The 20,886-nt window shown below is 37.0% G+C and overlaps 1 protein-coding gene across 1 annotated transcript; it reads right to left on the bottom strand.

The window, feature by feature from the left end:
• Positions 1 to 251: 251 nt before the first annotated feature.
• On the bottom strand, positions 252 to 13,693 carry LOC101302218 (uncharacterized protein At3g06530-like). Its single transcript, XM_004308976.1, has 39 exons — positions 13,531 to 13,693; positions 13,246 to 13,459; positions 13,068 to 13,163; positions 12,865 to 12,982; positions 12,614 to 12,787; positions 12,129 to 12,299; positions 11,747 to 11,802; positions 11,557 to 11,646; positions 11,318 to 11,466; positions 11,072 to 11,148; positions 10,851 to 10,979; positions 10,663 to 10,737; positions 10,345 to 10,510; positions 10,097 to 10,236; positions 9,886 to 9,978; positions 9,501 to 9,678; positions 9,148 to 9,203; positions 8,866 to 9,015; positions 8,582 to 8,738; positions 7,821 to 7,954; positions 7,564 to 7,645; positions 7,321 to 7,483; positions 7,041 to 7,116; positions 6,729 to 6,893; positions 6,529 to 6,594; positions 6,335 to 6,439; positions 6,090 to 6,179; positions 5,687 to 5,889; positions 5,417 to 5,598; positions 5,126 to 5,298; positions 4,883 to 4,978; positions 4,727 to 4,794; positions 4,324 to 4,654; positions 3,644 to 3,856; positions 2,692 to 3,363; positions 2,200 to 2,603; positions 1,558 to 1,795; positions 1,182 to 1,352; positions 252 to 991 (listed from the first exon to the last, which is right to left on the bottom strand). The coding sequence occupies exons 1-39, from the start codon at positions 13,691 to 13,693 to the stop codon at positions 761 to 763; spliced, it is 6,315 nt and encodes a 2,104-aa protein (XP_004309024.1). The 3' UTR covers positions 252 to 760.
• Between the last annotated feature and the right edge of the window lie 7,193 nt (positions 13,694 to 20,886).

The following is a 20,886-nucleotide window of genomic DNA, read 5'->3' as shown; positions in this document are numbered from 1 at the left end:
AAAAAACCGAAATTTTTAATCCCGCACCGGATTAACCCTAGGGTAAAGTTTAACAGCAGATTTTTACTACAGTTGTTTCTGCAGCTCTGAACTTTGCACATATATGAACCAAAGACTAAAATATCCATAATATTTTTTATATTTTCTCGAAATTTTTGATTTTTACAAACACCGATATTAATTTTCATATCTATTTTGTATTTAGTCTTTTTGGGTCTAATATACAATTTTTATATAAAATTTTTATCAATATTCGATAATTTCTCGATATATCTATTGAGAATTTCATTTTTTCGAACCACCGATATTTCCATGATCATCGATATTTCAGTCCTTGAATTATTGGTGCATGCAAACTTTAGGTATGCACTGTAAATTTGTAATGATCGAAAATCTAAAACGTTTTTGGATGTAAAACGGCAACCCTCCTATGCCGGTGTAGGTGATGTTCATCAAGCTCCTAAACTCTGGGTTTCGGGTCACGAAAATGTTGATGGATATGATTCAACTATGAGAGCAGTGTATCAAAATTTTGATTCAGATGAACGATTCCCTTTACAGTTCAAGATAGGAAGATGATATGAAGCTATAACAGAAATGAAACACCTCAGGCAACTGATATACATCGAAACGTGAGATCAAAACTGTGGACATCGCATCCTGTATCTAAAACTTGTAAACTAACACTAGAAATAGAACACGACATTACACGCCAAGGTGTGCCAGATCTTTTCACTGTCTACTGTCTATGCTATGGCACTCAGATATACTCTGAGAGGTTTTCACCAGTCATGGTGCTCAATTCATTGAAGATTTCTTGTGCCAAGGATTTAACAGAAGGCTCGACATCCTCGAGCAACTCAGCAAAGAAGGGAACCGTTTCGGGAACAAATACCAGATATTCTTCTCTTAGATGCTCCACAAGATATTTAACAACTCTCAGGCCCAAAATTCTTGCACGGACCTTATCACTGCGTGTCTGCATCAGCACCTGGAGTTGTAAAACAAAGAATTGTCATGCAGAGAAGCAAGTCTACAGAGGAAAATGTGGTGTGGAGACTTCATTCGAATCATTTGATCAGAAGGTAAAAATCCAACATCATAATTCATAATTGAGTACGATAACAAGATAGGAAGAAGTAAAATCTGCACCAAGAAACAAATATGTAAAGAAGCATCACCTCATGATTCAAGGGCTTCCATAAAAGATCACTTCCTGCGGTCACAGCCATTTGACCAATACAAACAACCAATAATTCATCAACTTCCTGTACAGATGGAATATCAGAATGCTCCTCTAGAGACTGTGGAGGTTCTATGACAAGCTGGAAAACAATTGGCTTCAGTAGAACCTGAAAATACATGCAGCTTAAACCAGTAACCAAAAAGATCATCATAAACTTATCATGATTTTTCAACAAGTAGACATTTTATTCAAGATTCCAGGAATGAGGAAGAAATATAGCAGGATGGTTCCAACAAATCTAAATAAGAAACTCCACATGTAAACTAATTCCAAAGTATAAAATATGCTGGAACATGAAAGGATGGACTAACCTGAAAATTGGAAGAATCAAGAAACTTCAGGCTTCCAGTATCATAGAGAAAACATTTATGTAATGACGATAAGACCAACGCTCTAAGATGCCAGTTTCCAAGGAACATGCTGTTATCAGATTCCTGAATCTTGGCCTTCTTCTTTCGTGTTGAACCAGAAGGCATTGCATCTCCAGCAACAGTAAGATACCGTACACAATTCTCCAGCAAGTATTTGAAATAAGGAACAAAAAGGGACCTGCAGTTCAAAGCAATGTCATTTAACTGTACAAAACATGAACTTGGAAGAAATATCATTGTTACCCACGTATAAAGAACTAAAGAAAAACACCACTTCTATGAAGGAAATTAAAAGATGGAGACACTACTAATAGTCTGCACCAGATCATTACTCTTATGCAGCCAATTAGATTGATAAGCAACCACTCAAGTAAATGCTACAACAAATTTCAATCCAAAAGACATGCAACGTACACAATATCATATACTTTTACCAAACTACCAATAATATATAATTACATTCATATTTCAGATTAGGCTGATAAGAACTGGACACACACAAAAATGGGTAACCAAATAATTTCAAGCAAAAAGAATAGAGATCTTCTAAACACTGAGCATAAACAGTATGAACTGACTCACCTGTGGTTTTCCGCAAGTTTGTTTACGAGGCCGTAGAAAGAGATAGCCCTAGGTATATATCCCGCACATGAAATATCTTCCACTTCTGAGTTTGCCCAATCAATACTCCTAATGAAAAGAGGTCTAAACATTGTCTCAGTGAGCTTCATAGAGAGAGAAATCATTGCAGTGAAAACACTATTCTCTACATCATCAATTCTTCGAACAGAAGCCGGATGTTGACGACGTAGATCAAGAGCAATCAAGCACCGTTCAAAAATCTTAGCATGGTAACTACCAACAGATGACCTATCCATTCTTCCAATCATGTTGGCCAGCATTCCAAAATAAATTATTAAACTGGAATCCCCAGACTCAACTGTGCTAGAGTAGATGTTTAACAAGGGAGGTAGAGCAAGTCGAACCTGGACAACCAGAGCCAGAATTAACATAAAGCAAAATGAGAAAGAAAACATTGACAAGTGAACAATAAGAACAGTGTAAAGTACTTACCGTGATGTTCTCGGTGATGAGTTTTCGTACCGACTCAGCCCGCATTTTTAGCTTCTGATCAGACCCTAATGCATAATCAAGATCGATCACCATAACTCTTGTAATATCTTCAAGGTACGGGCTTAAGAACTGCCCTAGCTTAACCACAACAGCCTCCAAAGTAACAAGAATAGACAAAACTAGAGATTCCTGGGGTTTTAGCAACACAGGCCGGCTACCACCGCTGGATATGGCTTTTGTATGCGAGGATACAAGGACTTCATGAGAAATCTTGATCAAACTTTCCATTATGTGAGGAAGCTCAGAGAGTGCCTTGGGTCCAAGCACATTGATCAAAGCACCAGTTGTTTGAAGGCAGCTAGATGACACTGCCAAATCGTGCATACTGATACTTTTTGTAACAGATGGTAGACACTCACTGAAGATGGAAGAGTAAGAAGGGAACCTTTGGGCTAAAACATCTAGAGCCAACGCTGCTGCCACTTTCAAGGAGACTTCCATATCATCAGAAGAATCATCAATTAGCTGAACAATTTTCAGACATGTAACTCGTAACGAGCTGAGAGAAATCTCATCAAGATGATTCCAACGGAGACTAGAGCCTTTATTAAACTTAAGCTTTGCTTTGACTGTGTCAAGATTCCTAATGGTTTCACATAGGAGTCCAAGTGCCTGAACAAATTTTTAAATTGTCAAGAAAATTAACGATATTTGTTACAACAGGATATTACAACCTACAGTCCTATGCTTAAAGGACATGTATCAATTAAAGAACTGTATGACTCCTGTAATCCCTTTTTTCATATCATAATGTGAATAGAGTTTGGTCACCACACAGTTTTAAGGTCTAGTTGCTTCTCCTCATTAATCAACCAAGGCAAATCAGTTTCACAAAATTTCCAACTTTACACGAAACAAAAGGTTTGTTCACATTGAAACATGCAATAAGTACCTTCTTTTCCACGTTCCTATCTCTGTCGCCAAGCAATTTAGTTATGCCATTGAAGAGTGTCGAAGGGTTCATGACCCCAGTAATAGTCCACACTACAGAATGCATACACTCCTTCAAATCTTTCCTCACAACACTGATACTTTTGTCCTTTCTTCTCGCATCTACAAGTTGCTGGAGAGAGACAACCTGCTCCATGAGTTCTCCCAATGTAGCCTGTAAAATTAAAGCAGCAATCAAAAGTTATCACTGACATAAAAGGAGCGGCAGAGCGATTATGTAGAGAACAATGGAATTTCAATTCATTTCGTGAATTGGTTACACATTGTTGTAATATAATATTACTTTATATTATTCACCTAAAACATTTGACGTGATATAACTAATAGTTGTTCCTAAAAACCTAAATTTCTCATTCCTTAATGTCTGCTTTGAATATTGACATATTTTCATAAAGGTCTCTTGCTGAAAGAGACAATTTTCAGGTTGATGTAGAATGCAGGCACCATTTGTCCATGTAACAGTATAACCCCAAAGACCACCTGAAATAGACCCGCAAGATCCCTTCCCAGAGAGAGTAAACATAAAAATGCATATGAAAGGGAATCAAATGGCTCAATAATATGGTTTGTGACTGTCAAAGAATAAGAGAAATGCACATTATTTGATTTGGCAAAAATTACCTGAATTTTGTCCGAGTCTTCCCCGGATGCCATCTTGAGCGCAAACTCTGGATCTTGCAGCTTATGCAAGATGAACCTCATTGCAATCAACAATTCTCTAAATACCTCTTCACCCATTCTTATTTGTTTAAGTAGCACAACAAGAGGGGGAAGCCATATCATACATGAATATTGCTCACATATTTGAAGCCCCAGGGCATACTCCCACTCTCTCTGTAAAGAGGTATCTGAAGCATGCACATTATCAAAGCAAGATATCCCTTTTCTTGAAATTATTGAACGGAAAAGAAGAACAAGTAACGACGCCAAGCTATTTGACTCTCCCATAGTCCTGCATACAAACATGTTGCCATTAGCATAGGAAACAGAGCATATAAGTTTACAAACTTTAAGCCGATATTACCTCAGTAGGTACACAACAATTGATAGCCTTCTATACTCGGCAACTTCGGGCAGTACATTGACAAAAATCTGACAAATACAATAGAACCATAACTCAGTTCAAAAACAAGCACCTCAATTGCACAGTAGGGGCACAAAAAATGTGAGAATAAATTACCTCGAGCAGTTTGTCATTGCTACCTGTCCCAGAAAGCCAACAAGGAACAACTGTAGATAAAAGATCCTCAAACACACGTTGTGAATGGCTATCAATCTACAAGATTCAAAATCAAAATAAACCTCACACATTGGGAAAGCAGAAGTAGATCCAGAAGAAGAAAGTTCCAGACACAATGTCTTTGCTTGTTAGGAAAAAAAAAATGAAAAGGAGAAGATAAGACGGTGCAATGTTCCAGCAAACCTGTGTGACTGCTGACTCTCCAATAACAGCAAATATATCCAGCATATGCTCCAAAACCTTTTCTGGAACGATCTTTGTGATAGAGGAAATCAGTGAAAACACATGGTTGCGAGTAACTCCATCCTTTGCAGAATGGGCACACTCAACCAAAAGTTTGACATTAATCTCATTTACTATGTTGTCCTGGCACAAAAATCAAGGGACAAGCTTAAGAAACACAGATGAACACTCAAACCACCAAAACTCATACAAACTTTAAATAACAAATTCAAAATTATATATTAAACAAACATACCTCCACTGGTATAGAACTTATAAGTGAAGAACTGATATCTTCTAAGATTATTAGCAGTGTCTGTTGTATGTAATTTACTGTGCTTGATGTAGCTTCAGAAGTGTTGAACTGATCTTCTACCCACTCTTTGGAAAAAGTTTTGAAGAGAAGCTTAAACAATGGGCCCAAAAGAGAGTTCCTGCAACAAAAAAGTCGAAAACCTTTAGCATAAAATTCAAATGAAGCCACGCTTTTACGCATGAGTGACAGTTCATGAAAGTACCAACCTCTTCTCTATGTCTTTCTTGAATAATATAATACCAAGGAGGGAACCAAGTAAAGAGAGTGCATTTTCTCTTTCACATATCACATCATTAGACGGAGTGGACTTCTGACTTTTCATTTTCTTTGTTCTCTGCACTGAACGAATTGCACAACTGCCATTTTTGACTACGTGATCAAGAGTGTGGACGATAGTGGAGCAAGTAATCTGATACATTCAAAGGTATCCAAATGAGTTGCCTCCATATTGATGTATAAACAAAACAAAACTCAAGTTTAAGAGAAAGTCATCATAATACAATAACATAGTCTACAATATCCAAAAAATCTCCAATGTATAGCAAGTAAGCCAAGCAAACTAAAAATAACCCAACAAGAGATAATTATAGCGAAGAGAAAGGAACAAACATGTAAACGCTGCAAGGCTGCTCTAGTTGCATTTTGTATGTCCCCATTTGGATTGTGAAATGCAGTTACCAGTTTACGGAACAAAAGCTCCTGCACGATACAAAGAAAATAAATACCTTATCACATTTATCCTACCAGCTTCCATTTCAACCAAATTGACAAGATTCAGTGATTGTATATTTTCCATAATGCTACAACTTCAGACAATTATTATCAAGAAAGGCTAAGAATGGTAAGAAATTAACCTGCACTTCTGTCTTCAGTCCACTGTAGATTTGGCTGTTAAGCTTTTGCAAGACAGTAATACAAGGCTGTACAGTGGAAGCTTCTTCTGGAGCCAAACCATCCAACTAGAATAGCAAATACAGATTAAAAAATGCATACAGATATAAAAAGATAAAAACCAGACTGAAATTACAAATTCAAGATAGCTTCTTACTTGCAAAGCCTCCAATAATTGGTCCTCAAATACATGCCCGTCTGTTGAAGATGGCACGGCACAGCACTGAGACGGGCAGAAGCATAATCTCATTACAGAGTAAAAGTGTACAAATTAAAAAAAGAATAATAATAAAAAAAAAACTTTAACAAAATGTACAGAGCCTAAAAACAATCAATAAGGAATATCTATAAACTTACCTCCAGTAGGAGGCATAATATCTGAAGTTCAATTTTTGACAAACATTGACTTGAAATGTTCATGTCACGACTGCGTCTTCCCAAGAGATGAGACAAATATGACTTCACTTCTTTATGATGTATAATGGCATTGCCAGTTCCTCTAACCAAAGAAAGAATAGCAAGCTGCGCCAAAAACATTCCATCAGCATATTTAAGAAATCCCTTCTGACAATAATATGGAAAGCACTATGCTAAATTATTATTATACTATCCAGAAGCATCAAACAGAAAAGGCAGGATACAGAAAGAAAAAGTAGATAAATAAGATACCTTTGCATATTCAGGCAGTTTCATGGCAGAATTCAACATGAAAGTAAGAATCTCATCTCTTGTAGATTGATCAAACCTATAAAAAGTTGCGACGAGTTACTAACAGTCAAATGCAGGTTATTACACAACGCGTACTAGACTCATAAACACCACATCAACATGAACAGGCAAATACTGTCAAAACCATGCTTTTGCAACCAAGTTAAGATTTGACAATTCTTATGTTGGGGAGAAGCTAGAGCAGCTGATATCAAAGGCTTCCATGAGGACAGTGGTTCACCTTATCTCAATATTCTTTGGCCCTAAGAAGCTCTCGAAGGACGGGCTCAGCAAAGAGGCCAAGAGAGAAGGAAGCAAGTTTCTATCTGACAGGATTAGCCTTTTCTGCTGGACCACCAGGTCCAGCAGCTTATCAAGATGATTAATCCGAACTGCACGGTTTCCTGCAATTCCACAACTCAGTATTTCAGTATAAAAACAAAATCAAAAACAGGCAGAAAAATATTTCTAAGCAAACAAATACCATTTTTCTTGCTCAACGAGTCAACATGAGATGAAAATGTGTGTAAACCTTCAATACAATTCATGGCAACATTTCTTACTTCCTGAAAGAAGGCAAACAATTCAAGATAAATCCCACCAATAAGAAATTGCATACACTGATAGCATAAACAAAACAAAAATGATAACCACACTTGAAAAAGGAAAAGGTCCGCTGCAAGTACATATAACTACTAGTTAACCAAAGAATATGGCAAAAGAGGAAAATCACCGTGGTACCTGGTTACTACTAGCCAGTGGAACAAGAAGAGATGGAAACTCTGCAAGAAATTGAACTGCCATTCTGACTTCTGACTGAAGGCAGAGGTAGGAAAAACAGTGAAGACTCTCAATCTGGACTGTAATAGGAACGGCTGTAAAATGAAGAGTCAACATGTCAATGCAATCAACCAAAAAGTCCTACGTGTTTATCAGCTATTATATTCACGGAAGACTGAAATATAACTAATATCCAGATCAAAACAATATTTAACACTGACTATCGGCAGGACTGAGATTGAGGTTGAGATTCAGAGATAAAGAGAGATAGAGTACCATTATACACCGATATTAATGTAAACGAAGTGTGTGAAATACAATATTACACTTTCCGCCCCACAAAGAAACAATGTGTAACAGATTGAATGACTAAATCAAACCTCTAAAACCAAAACAAAGAAAACACAAAGCCGAAATTCCAATTTACACATTGGCCCAAGCAGAAAAATAATGTCTAAGCCATTCAAAACTTCAAATAATTTAATCCAACAATCAACCAGAAACAAAAATAGTTTGTAAGTGATGCACAGATTGTACTTGGATGAGAGTCAACACGGAAAGCTGAGACAATAAGAAGCCAGTACGAGGAGGGCCCCAATTTTGGAGGGGAACTAACGACCTAGAGGATTTCATGTGGACTAAATTATGGGTTCATTTCATCAGAAGTATGCTTTATTCTACAGAAAAATAAGTTGTATATGATATTTGTCAATGGGATGCACCTTCTTCTGTGAAAAACTTGGCAAGGAAAGAAACAGCAGAGATCTTGGACTTTGTGACAAGGTAATGACGGTGTTCCTTAAAAATGTTCTTAAACTGACAGCCTGAGAAGAAGGTGAACAATTCCCTTAGCCAGCTAACCCACTTCCCATCACCATCCTGCAATAATTTTAAAATTATATATAAAGCTTCTATGACAAACAAAAAACATAAGCAGATACAGATACAATATCAATGACCTTTGTCATTGTGGTCTTAAAAGATAACCACAGAAGGAATTACTAACCAATGGGACATCTGCAGGCATCGCAGATAGAAATGCCTCCATCAACCTCCAAAAGATGCAAATTAGAATATTTGTATTTAATGCCATCAAATTGGAATCTATGTTATCAAGAAATCTGCTGCAATCCCAATTCAGCATCTCGGTTTTGAACTACAAAAGACAACAGAGAACCGGAACAACAATGTCATCAGTATCATGGTAAAGCTCAGGAGTTTAAGCAATTTGATCCAGCATTGGAAAGAAAGTTACGAGGCATCTATCAACAAAAATAGTTTATCATACCTCTGCTATAGAGTTAAGACCTGTAGATTCAAACGATTCCCATTCTGACTTCAATGCTGGAAACAGAACTTCAAAAAGTTCCAAAGATTCAACAGATTCTGCTACATATAAGAACTACAGTGAGCTCCAAAGAAAACAAAGCAAAAGGAAAGGAAGAAGCACATTCACTGAAGGTCACAAAGTTTTGGAAAGATGATTACACAGAAGAAATAAAGATGCATGATTATGCGAAGAAAAGAAGTACAAAAAGTAGACCACAATTCAATGGAGTACAAATGCAAAATACACGTTAAGGGTCCAAAGTTCATCAAAAGGTTCACCGAGAAAGGATTTTAGAATGAATAGAGATATACCCTTTTCAATCAGAACTGTCTGCATCATCACCAGAAAGAAGAGCGTCTTTGACAACTCAAATTCATTAGAACTCTGAACAAGCCAAGGCATGGATTTTTCAGGGTGCAACAAAAATCTGCTCGCCAAACTAGTAATGGTGGCCATGTTGATGGAGGATAAGCTTCCTGGTTGTAATGACTATACAGAATCACAACTTCAGAGTCACACATTTTACACAAAAATAATTATTATCATTATTATTATTATTATAATAGCAAGCGGTTATAATTTACAAATCAAAACCAGGCAACAAATCAAAAGATAGAGATAACCCACACTCATTAACAGAAAAAGAGAAGAAGAAATATAGACAAGCAGCCTGGAATCAACAAACTGATAACTTACATGTTCTGTATTGCATGCAGCAGCAAGATTCTCAAACAGTGGCCATTTCTCTGCCTTGGCTAATTCCAATGCTTTCAAATTTAACCTCTGTGTCTGTAAACCATGAAACATTTCAATACAAAGCTCAAGTTGTTAGAGAGACAGGATACCAACTAGAGAACGAATTACACAACGGAGAATGCTTTGACGTTTGGAAGGAAAAGAAAACAACCTTCGGTAAAACAAGGAGCAAAGGAAATATCATAGCAGCTAGTTTATTGCAACATTCAACATTCTGATGGATGACAGCAACAGCATTCTTCAGGCACAAAATAGCAACATCACATGCTAGGCTGTTGTTCTCCAGCGAACCTGCTAGAGAGAGAGATAGATAGAGAAGTTAAGGATTAGACATATGCATTATAAAGTAAGGGGACCAAATTATTGACTTCACCACCCAACAAGTATATAGTAACTCACTTGTCAAAAGACCAATGCATCTTCTAAGCAGATTATCCAATACTTCAGTAAGATCAGATGGGTTCAATAAAGTGGACAATTTGTCTAACGACAAAGCTGCTCTGACAACCGTAAGATCATTATCCTGAAGCTGTCGCAATATGCCATCTTGGATGATTACAAGACTCTGGTCCACAGAAAAAGAAAACTAAATAAGCAAGAGCAGGTGGTTTGGATCCTTAAGCAACAGTTCACTGATAGATGGGCAAAATTTGCCTAAGTTCGTGTATGCCAATCAGAAAATTAGACCACATATTCAGATAAAATATGAAATACTACCTGCGAATTTGTTCCCTTGGCTTCCAGAAGACCTGAAGTCTTCATTTCAGAAAGTGTACGGCGACGAACATCAGCCTATGCCACATTACAAATGCAGAATGCTCAACCTCAATGACAAAAATTATTCCAAACCTTACTGATGCATATACAGTTATGAGTACATTATAAAAAACACTAGCAAATTATACCTCTGGATGATGCAACCTGAACCAAATGTTTGATTCTGAGCAAGCTAGTGATCTATCCAAGTTCCCATCCAACATTTTACGCAGAGCTTCATGTACCGAACCGCGTTTCTTAGATTGAACGTTTTTTTCCTGGAAAAGTTAATGATTAGAATACCCTAAACAAGAAAGAAAGCATGCTTGTGCACAAACACACTGTGAGAAAGAGTGGATAACCAACATACCAAAAATTTGTCAGCTGCTCCATGCAGTTCAGATGGATATTTTCTAAGAACAAATAAAACTTTCTCTGCCCAGCTTCCTATAAGACAACCCAAAATCATAATGGAATTCATAGCAAGCATGTTAGTAGTTTTACAAAGTACAAATGTTTGCAGAACAATTCTAGAGACAACACATATGACTAAACTGCAGAGAACAAAAATTATCTTCCAATGTATACAATCATAGAAAGACTTATACGAACAAACCTGATGAAAATAATATTGAATTTTCTAAGTCCTTAGACCTTTGCAAGCAGGAAGATAGGACCTTTGGAACTATATGATGAACAAAATTCTTGGAAGGAACTGTATCCAATATGGAGATCAACGCAAGCTGGCAGGATTCATTAGACGAACTGCAATAAACGACATAAGTTTGACTGAAATAGGAAGGAAGCATGATATGTCCAGAAGAAGTAAGTGAATATCAAAATTGGGATTCTCACCTATAGTCAACAAGAGAATCCAAAAGCACAGAAAGAAATCTATCAATTTTGAACTTGTTGAAAAGCCCCAGAAGAATGTCAGCAAAATCCCTTCACATGAAAACATACAGCAAAGTTAAAAAATATGCAACTAATGGGCAAACACATAGGATTTAGAACTGTTACGACAATTAATGCAATCAATATTTACCTAATGCCGATCAAACTCTCCAGAGCTTTCATGGGGAAGTTATCCACGACTTGCAACTGAAAAACACAGAACTCTCAACTAAAATACAGATTGAAGGCAACTGGGTGTTTATTTACAAAAATTCTTTCTTTGATTTCTTTTTTTTTCGAAAAAGGAACAGATTTAAGCAGAACATACGAAACAGAGGACAAGTTTAGAGAACCGAGATGCAGTGGACACTAAAAAGACAAGCAACAGAACCCATTACATACATCAACCACAATCAAATAAAAAGATAATCTGGTAAAGTTCAGATTCAGGGAAAGCAGTATCTAAATCACTAAATCAAAATGTGCATTGAATAATCCTATAATCTAACTGCAGACAAGAACAAAGCAGTTACCTGAACAAGGTTGATCAAAGTCATAAGTGATAAGCGAAAAAGCTGAAGATCAGCCGACTCTTTCGCATCCTCCTCAGCAACTTTAGCAATTAATAAAATTAACCCCTTGACAAGTCCAGGAGATATTGTAACTTTACTTGCTAGCATACCAACAATCATCATAGCACCAGCCTACAAAAAGAATATAATTCTCACACAGTTAACCACATAGCCAAGAGTTTGCATCGTTCATAACTTCATATACTAGTATGTGTGTGTATCCTAGTTTGCTACTGTCCTATGAAGCATGTTTATCTTCTTTTTCACATTCACAATGCACACAAAATGGATCTGTTATGATGTCCAAAAGAGCAATTGTTGGAATAGAATTGAATTATTCTAACGTAGTAATTAGGTGATGTAACTTACGGTCACCATAGCTGAAACCTAATATAAAATATAGATATTTTAATACGAAAACTTAAACTAAAAAGTGCCTTTCTAACCTTGTTTTCTGAATGTCCATCCGTGCCGACCTCCAGTACAGAATGAATAAGTGCATAGATTCTTTTCACAACATGACTTTCAACAGATGCAACGGAACCCAAAACCTCAATGACAACTGCCGTGCAAAATCTGATCACTGGCTTTGAAGGCCGATACTTCTTTGACGGGGATGCCTATAACAAAGCAGTCATTTAAGTGGCACCGTGACAAGAGACAAATCAAATAACCAATCAAACTTTCAAGCACTCACATAGTCGAATAAAGCCTCCAAAACCCCCATGTCACGAATACATTGCTGCACTATAACATTTCTCGGTGGAGCTGCGCCAGATCGTTTCACGCCCTCTAGAAATTTCCACTTACTATTTCTAAACACACAAAGATACAAAAATTCAGAATCCACTGACTTCAGCGAAAATAAAACACACCACAGAATAGTTGCAATAGACTAACCCGAAGTTAATTAGTTGAACAATTTTAACAAAAGCGTGCGTCTCATGGTACGGCAGGGCACACAAAACCAATTCCTCAATGTTGTACACATGAATCCTGCAATGCAGATACATCACATTATACACATATCATAAGAAATATATCAACAGGGACTAGCAGAAATGAAATGATCACTCACTTATATCTCCGAATCAAGTACTCGAGAGTCTTGAGTGACGATGGGAGCTCGAAATGCCCAGACAGCAATCTCAAGAACTTACTAATCGAAACATCAATGCTTTTGTTCTCCTCTTTCCCCATCAACTCCCTGTCCAACTCCTTACTCTGGTAGCTGAACAGATCATTCTTAAAATTCCGGAACCGCTCGTCGGTACTAACAAGAAGCTCCAGACCTGAAATCATATACAAAACATGAAAAATTGAGCTATGATTTGATAAAAATCGGATAGAGGGAGTGACTGACCTTGGACTCCGATTGCGAAAATCGTGTCGATATCGATATCGGCGGCCTCTTTGGGGTCGAAGAGGATCGAAGGACGAGTGAAGGGCCTCTTCTGGGAAGGGTCCTGGTCGACTGGTATCCGCGATACCAGGACTTTTAATTGGGACGCAATCGAGGTCGCCATGTGAAGCTTGAGGGTTAGGGCTCGGTGCTTGAGCTGAGGCTTGGGTTAGGGTTTTGATTTCGGGGCTCTATCGCTCTCAGTCTGTGTGAGCCGCTCTTTTGAAGGGGTTTAGGGTTTTTCGTTTTGTTTTTAAAGTTTTGGGGGAGGTGGTGGCGGTTAAGGGGTGTTTGTTTTTCTTTTTTACGTACTGTTAAACGGAGCAGTCAAAACCAAAACGACATGTCGTTTGAGATTGACTATCTTGCTTTTCCTTTTCCTTGCGAGCATGGGTAAATCGCCGACGGATCATATGTTTTTACATCTTTGTCTCATAAAAATTGTTCATTATTATTACAATATTACTGTATTTGATACAAACAGTTTCTCGAAAACAAGTGAAAACTTTGACAATAGGCTTTACTTTCAAGTTGCATTGCAAGTACTATGTGACACATTTGGTGACCGATAGTCCGATACTGAGACATATTTGCCGTAGCCATCACCTGCTTGTTATAAATAATACAATGGTATGGTTAAACCTATCGGTCATTGTAGCTAAGTCAGTGACGAGAATGTCAATGATCATTGGAACATGCATATTTTGTGGATAAACTTTTCGTTTTGTATATATATGAGATAGCATAACCAGTGATCTTCTCACAATCTAATGGATTTCTCGTTTAAGCCTTCACATCTTGAGTTGATCGTCTTCACTAGTATCAGATGGTGTAAGAGAAGCAAGGCGAATTACTAGCTTGGAAAGAAGTTTGTAATACAAAAATCTTGGGAGGTTTGGGGGTTAGACCCTTAGCTTTCTTCAACAAGGCTGCGATTGCAAAACTAGCTTGGAAACTAATTACCAACAAAGATAATTGGTGGGTGCAGGTGGTGTCAAGGAAGTACCTTAAAAGCAAGGAAGAAAATTTTGATGATTACGGAAATTTCGACCCTCCAAAATATGGAAATTTCGATGGAAATTTCGGGGAAATATCGATTACAGTAAAAAAATGAGAAAATTGACGGAAATTTAAAGAAAAACAAGGAAATTTTAAACCAAACTTTAAGAGATATTTGTTTTCTATATTATGTACTATATTTGAAATGAAAACTTTGAATAAACATTGATCTATAGAGAGTAGTAAGTTAAGGTGAAAAGGTTAGTGCTGAACCGTTAATAATTCTTAAAAATTTACTTTAAATATCTTTTTTTTTAAAAAGGTTAGATATATTAAAAATAAATTAAGAAGTGTAGGTAAAAAAGTTTTTTTTTAATTTTTTATTAGAAGTGTAGGTAAAAAAGTTAAGTTGGGGATTAGACATTTACCTAATTTTTTGCTTTTCAAATTCAGAAAAAAAAAACCCAAATATATATTGTAAAGATAATAAAATTTACAAGTTGAATGGTTAGTAGGATTGGTTAAGGTGTTAGCCTTGTATCAACCCCAACCAAGGTTCGAATCCCCTTGGCTTCAAAATTCAACATTCTGCTTCAATTCGTGGAGGAGAAAGAGGAAAGGCAGCGCATGAGAGAGGACAAGTGCAAACAGCCCACAAACCAAGGTTTGAATCTCCTTGGCTTCAAAATTCAACATTTTGCTTCAATTCGTGGAGGAGAAAGAGGAAAGGCAGCGCATGAGAGAGGACACGTGCAAACAGCCCACAAGCCAGTCAAACATTTCGGCGGACAGCAGAACCACGTGCAAAGCAGGCCGAAAATTTTCGGCGGGAAAAAGTTTCTCCGGGATTTCGGAGATATCGTTAAATATCGCCGAAATATCGCGAAATATTGCGAGTTTCGGACGAAAAATTATGGGGAGGGAAAGATATATCGCTAGGTGAAAAAAACGAAAATTTCGACGAAATATCGCCGAAACTTTCGATTTTTTCTTCCTTGCTTAAAAGACGCTTTATGTTTTAGGCAAAGAAGAAACAAAAACAATCGATGGCAAGGAATGGCATCTTAGATTCAAGGGACATGATACTCAAAGGTATGAGTCCATAAACGTTTGGACACTTAATTGGTTTTTTGAGTTTCCTTTGATTGAGCTTATTCCTGAACAGAACAGGAATAAAATAAATCTTAATGAGCTTGTGTGTGATTATATTAGAGATGGTAGATGGGATAAGACCAAACTAGATGGTTTTGTTTTTTTTTAAAAAACTTTTTATTAAATAACTCACACACCCTACATATGTCAATGAGGTTTGAACTCATGAACTCAAAATTGTTAGTTAACACCTTAACCAACCAGGCCACGGCTCACCGACTAACCATGATGAGGTGGTTAAGGAAATTTTGGGTGTTTCTATACCAACTAACCATGCAAAAGATGAATTTATCTAGGGCTTTGCCCTTCATGGCAAGTTCACATGTAATATGCAACTCCAAGATGTTCATGCACATAGTCGAATTGATTTGATCAAAAGGATTTGGTCATTGAATATGCAACCGAAAGTTAAGTTTTTTGGCTAGCTCCTTCTAAGGGTCAGACTGAAAACTAGAGATAGACTCTCTCATTTTGGAATTATACAAGATTGGCTATTTGGCTAGGTTTACCAAGAAGATTTGGGAGGCAATGAATTTATTTCCTCCCATAAATTGGGAAGAGGCTTACATAAATGGTTCATGGAAAATCCTTTTAATGCTACTGTTTTTTAGAAACTAATTTTGACATGGTGGCAGATTTGGAAAACAAGGAATGAAGTTATCTTCATGGTTCATGTAGAATGTATCCTACCCTTTGACAAATGATAATTCAATGACACCAGGTTATGCAATGAACATTAGAAGGCAGCCCCCATTTCATGACAGAGTCAAAATCAATTTTGATGGCTCGGTCCGAGTAACTCTACAACTGGATGTTTCATTATTAGAACTGAAACCGGCAAATCTTGTGGTGCAACCTCTTTCAACTCCGACACAACCACTGTTCTAGTTACTAAAGCTCTAGCTCTGCGCAATAGCCTCGTGTATGCTAAAGAGCGAGGCTTTTCCAAGATTGAAGTCGAGGGCGACTTTAAGTTGGTGATTAACGCCGGGAATGGAGTCTTGACACCCCACCCCCCTCGGGCGTGTATGCTAAGGAGCAAGGCTTTTCCAAAATTGAAGTCGAGGGCGACCACTAAGTTGGTGATTAATATCAGGAATGGAGTCTCGACACCTCCCACCCCCCCCCCCCGGGCCCCGGGTGGAAGTTACTCAAACTAATTCATGATGTCAAAGTCTTGAGTAATTCATTTGAGTTTGTAAGCTTTAAGCATGTGTTTATGAAAGCAAATTTGAGTTTGTAAGCTTTAAGCATGTGTTTAGGAAAACAAATTACGTAGCTAATGTTTTAGCCAATCTTGGTCATAGGCTAAGCAATTTACAATGCTGGTAGGAGTGTGTTCTCCCAGAAACGTCTTCTGCTCTTGCCTTCAACATTGTTAACCTTGGGTGCATTAGAGGCACCTCCATCTAATATATTCTTTCTTCTATCAAAAAAAAAAAAAAAGAGAGAGAAGCAAGGCAAAGGGCACGAAATGACAAAACTTTTATTCAAATGTTTCGATAAACTTTTGAAGAGCGTGTCGATTTTTGTACAAGTTACATATCAACGCGAACTTCAAAAATATCTATGGTCATATGATTGCTGCCAAAACTTTCAAGAAATAATGTCAAGAAAATTTGGAAGATCGAGTAATTTGGAAAAATATGATCTAAATTTTAACATAAAAAGATGTAGGCTAAGTTTGATATTTGGAGGTGTCATTTTATATATTTTTTTTTCATTTTGACTTAGATACTTGTAGAAAGCATAGTTTACCTTCATAAGTATGGTGTATGAGACAATCATTCAATTACGTAACTCTATACAGCCAAATAAAAATTATCAACATCGATGGCATGGATATTATTCGTAATCAAAAGCGAGAAAGTGAATAACAAAGAATAATTTGAGTGCAAGAGACTAAAGAGATTTATAAATATGTAGAGGATTGCATTTGAATACCAAGTATAAGAATTGGCTGGTTTTTTATTTTGCTACACAAAATTAGGCTAAGACGTTCACTAAACATTTTAAATATTATGGGATAAGTTTTGTAATGTCGTAGCTGGCGCGAAAAGTAGAACTAAGGTGGTGGTTTATGGTTGTAGCGTCAGATGGTCATGCATGTAGGGCAACACATTATTCAATGTGATGCAGCTCTAACATGAGTCATCAGATGAGTGAAACAAACGAAAAAGGTTTTAGCACGTGTATTTGCGTGCAAGGAGAGCTAGGAAAAGAAAAACCGAGTTACTAAGTTGTAAAATTCACATAAAATGCGAGACTTCGATATCAAAACTTTAAAACGGACTTGTATTCATATGTTTGGGTTAAAAATATCACAAAGTGGGTAAGATGGTATGGGAATGCAAGAAGAGAACGGGAAAAAGGTAAAAAAAAAAACGGTACGCTCTGTGTTGGCGTGTTGCTCAACACTACAAACTACTGAGAGCGTCACTTCTTGTTAATACTATTTTTACAGACCAAATATAGATTGTTTTATGTGATACAATAGTTCAATATATATAGCAGCCCCAATTATCTAGATCACATCACTTGAATGACCGAAGGTTGGTGAGGTCGCACAGTCCCTCGGGTAAGGATTTCAAGTTTAGGCAGTCCCAGATGTAAATTTCTTCGAGTTGGTAGCTGTCATCGAGGAACCTCTCGGTTATTAGCTCCAGATCACCACAATTCCGTATCTCAGGCTGTTTAACAGACCTGGGTAATTGACCTTTGCATAATAAGCACATCAAAAAGGGACATCCCCTTATCATCAAACTCTCAAGACAAGAAGAAGAAGAACCGTCACCCACCTCCTCCTCTTTCTCTATTAATGACTTCAAATTCCCACAATTCTCAATCTCTATTATTTTTAGGCTGGGAGAAATCTGGTATTTTGCGAAGTGTGAAAGAGATTCGCAGTCCTCAATCACTATGACTTGGAGACAATGTGGCAGACCAACATATGGAAAAGAAACAAGACTTGAACATTTACTTATGTGCAGCTCTTGAAGTGATCTAAGGTGATGATATCTTTCTGGTACCTTCACAAGGCTTCCACACTCGCTTAATTCCAGACGTTCAATATTGCAATCCAGGATTCGCAATTGCACCAACTGCTCTGCTTCAATCCCTAGCCTTTCAACAAGGATCGAGTTGTCTTCGATATACATACGACCAGGAGAAATCAAGTGTTGCAGTAATCTATCCTCATTTTGAAAGCAACATGTAAGCTCCTCACAACCAGTGATATTCAACTCTTTAACATTTTTCAAGTTTTTCATAGAAAAAAAAAAATCTAGATCACATCACTTTTTTTTATGAATGTAATATAGTGTTGAGCTAATACAGACGTTCATATACTACAACAATATGTTAACAAATGACATATGTTTATTGTTAAAACAATGATCAAATATTGTACTTTAGCAGTTAAAAAAAGGATCAACTATTTCCTTCTTTTTCTTTTATTGGTTGAGTGTGATGTTGTGAGTTCACTATTAATATATTGATCATCGTGTTAATGAGAAACAACATTTTGACATGAGTTGTAAATTTAAATCATCAAATTGGTTTGTTAAACTATTTCAATAAACTTATTCAAATCAAAGAATGTTGTTTTGCTAAATCATTAGGCCAATAGCCCAAACAACTAATAAGTTAGGATAACGTCTCCCCAACCGCATTAACCACCATAATTGTTCTTTCAAGATCGTACATTGTAACAATAACTAAGTTTTATGAATTGTTGATATATTGTTGGATGACAAATACAATCTCGTGTTTACATAATGTTTTATATGTACGTACGATATATATATATGTTTTATATATATGTACGATTATATAAAAAACACATTGATCTCTTCCTTTTCCACCAGTTTGCTGGAGATCTTTCTTGATGTGCAGCTTATCCATAGAGACGACGATAATGAACCCGCGCGAGCCTAGATCAATTTTTGTTATGTTAAGTTCTCATGCCACACACTATGACTTTCTATATGAGATAGACCTTGATAAACTTAAGGAGAATGAGGGAAAAAAAGGATGAACATATTCAGCCATTACTATATTCTGTATTGGAGTTTTTTTATAAGAAGTGGGAGATTCCGAAGAGCTGCATATTTCATGGTGTGAGGATTGGCTCAAAGGTGTACATTTTATGCAATGAGATCAAGTTTCCTTGCCGCTCACATTTAAGACCCACTGATGCATTTTGTTTCGACACAAATGACTTGGATTCGAATCTTCATCGGTTTTCTCCACCCAAATCAGCCAAGATATGGTGCGCAGTTATATCTGCATATGGAAAGTTGTATTATCTTGCATATCCATCATGTTATCCACATATCAAAAATTATTCTTTCGAGTGTTATGATCCTATAAAGATTCTTGGGAATCTTTGCCTCCATATCCACATTATTATGAGGCTAATCTCAAAGCTCAGATATCCGGCCATGCAGTTCATTATGAGTATATATTGATTTCGATGCTCAGTAAAAGTGGATGTCTATTGACGGCTTTTCATATTGCTACCAAGGTATGACATCGTGCCAGGCTTAGTGAATCGATGGAAGAGATACATGACTGTTTTTGGGGAACAGTTGTGGTTGTCGATAACATTATCTATACCTTGTCATCTAAACTCGATGAGCTTTTAGCCTTCTCTTTCTGCTGGGATTCAAATGATAACGATGATATTGCCCTGCGTTCTCATTATGTAGGTCCCCTAGTTTGTTTACTTATAGAGGATCAAACACCTCTACCATGCCCTTTTGATTTAATGTGACACGACCCACCCCGAATTTCACCCTGAAACCCAGAGTAAGTCGTGCGGGGACCACCTCCAAGGAAAATTTACTGAAAGGATTAAGCAAATCTCCCTTGCAGATGGACAACCCTAACTCGAAAATTTCATATTACACTCTTAATTTAACACTTCTGAACATCCCATAATATACAAAAATTCTAAAGTATTCAGAGCTACTAAACACAAGCGGAAGCAAGAAAACACGAGTAGGTTGAACAGGTAACCTACTGGCGAAAACTGGCAGAAATGCGGGTGACTATGCCTCGTCTCCTACTAGATCCAACCCGAACTCTGCAGACTGGGCAATTTAAAACGAAAGGCCCAGGGGAAAACATTTAATAACGTTAGAGTGAGTGGACAAAAATAAATTA

This window comes from Fragaria vesca, linkage group LG7 (genome assembly GCF_000184155.1).
Source record: "Fragaria vesca subsp. vesca linkage group LG7, FraVesHawaii_1.0, whole genome shotgun sequence".
In the NCBI taxonomy this organism is placed as follows: Eukaryota; Viridiplantae; Streptophyta; class Magnoliopsida; order Rosales; family Rosaceae; genus Fragaria; species Fragaria vesca.
This window is presented reverse-complemented; position numbering and strand designations above follow the sequence as displayed.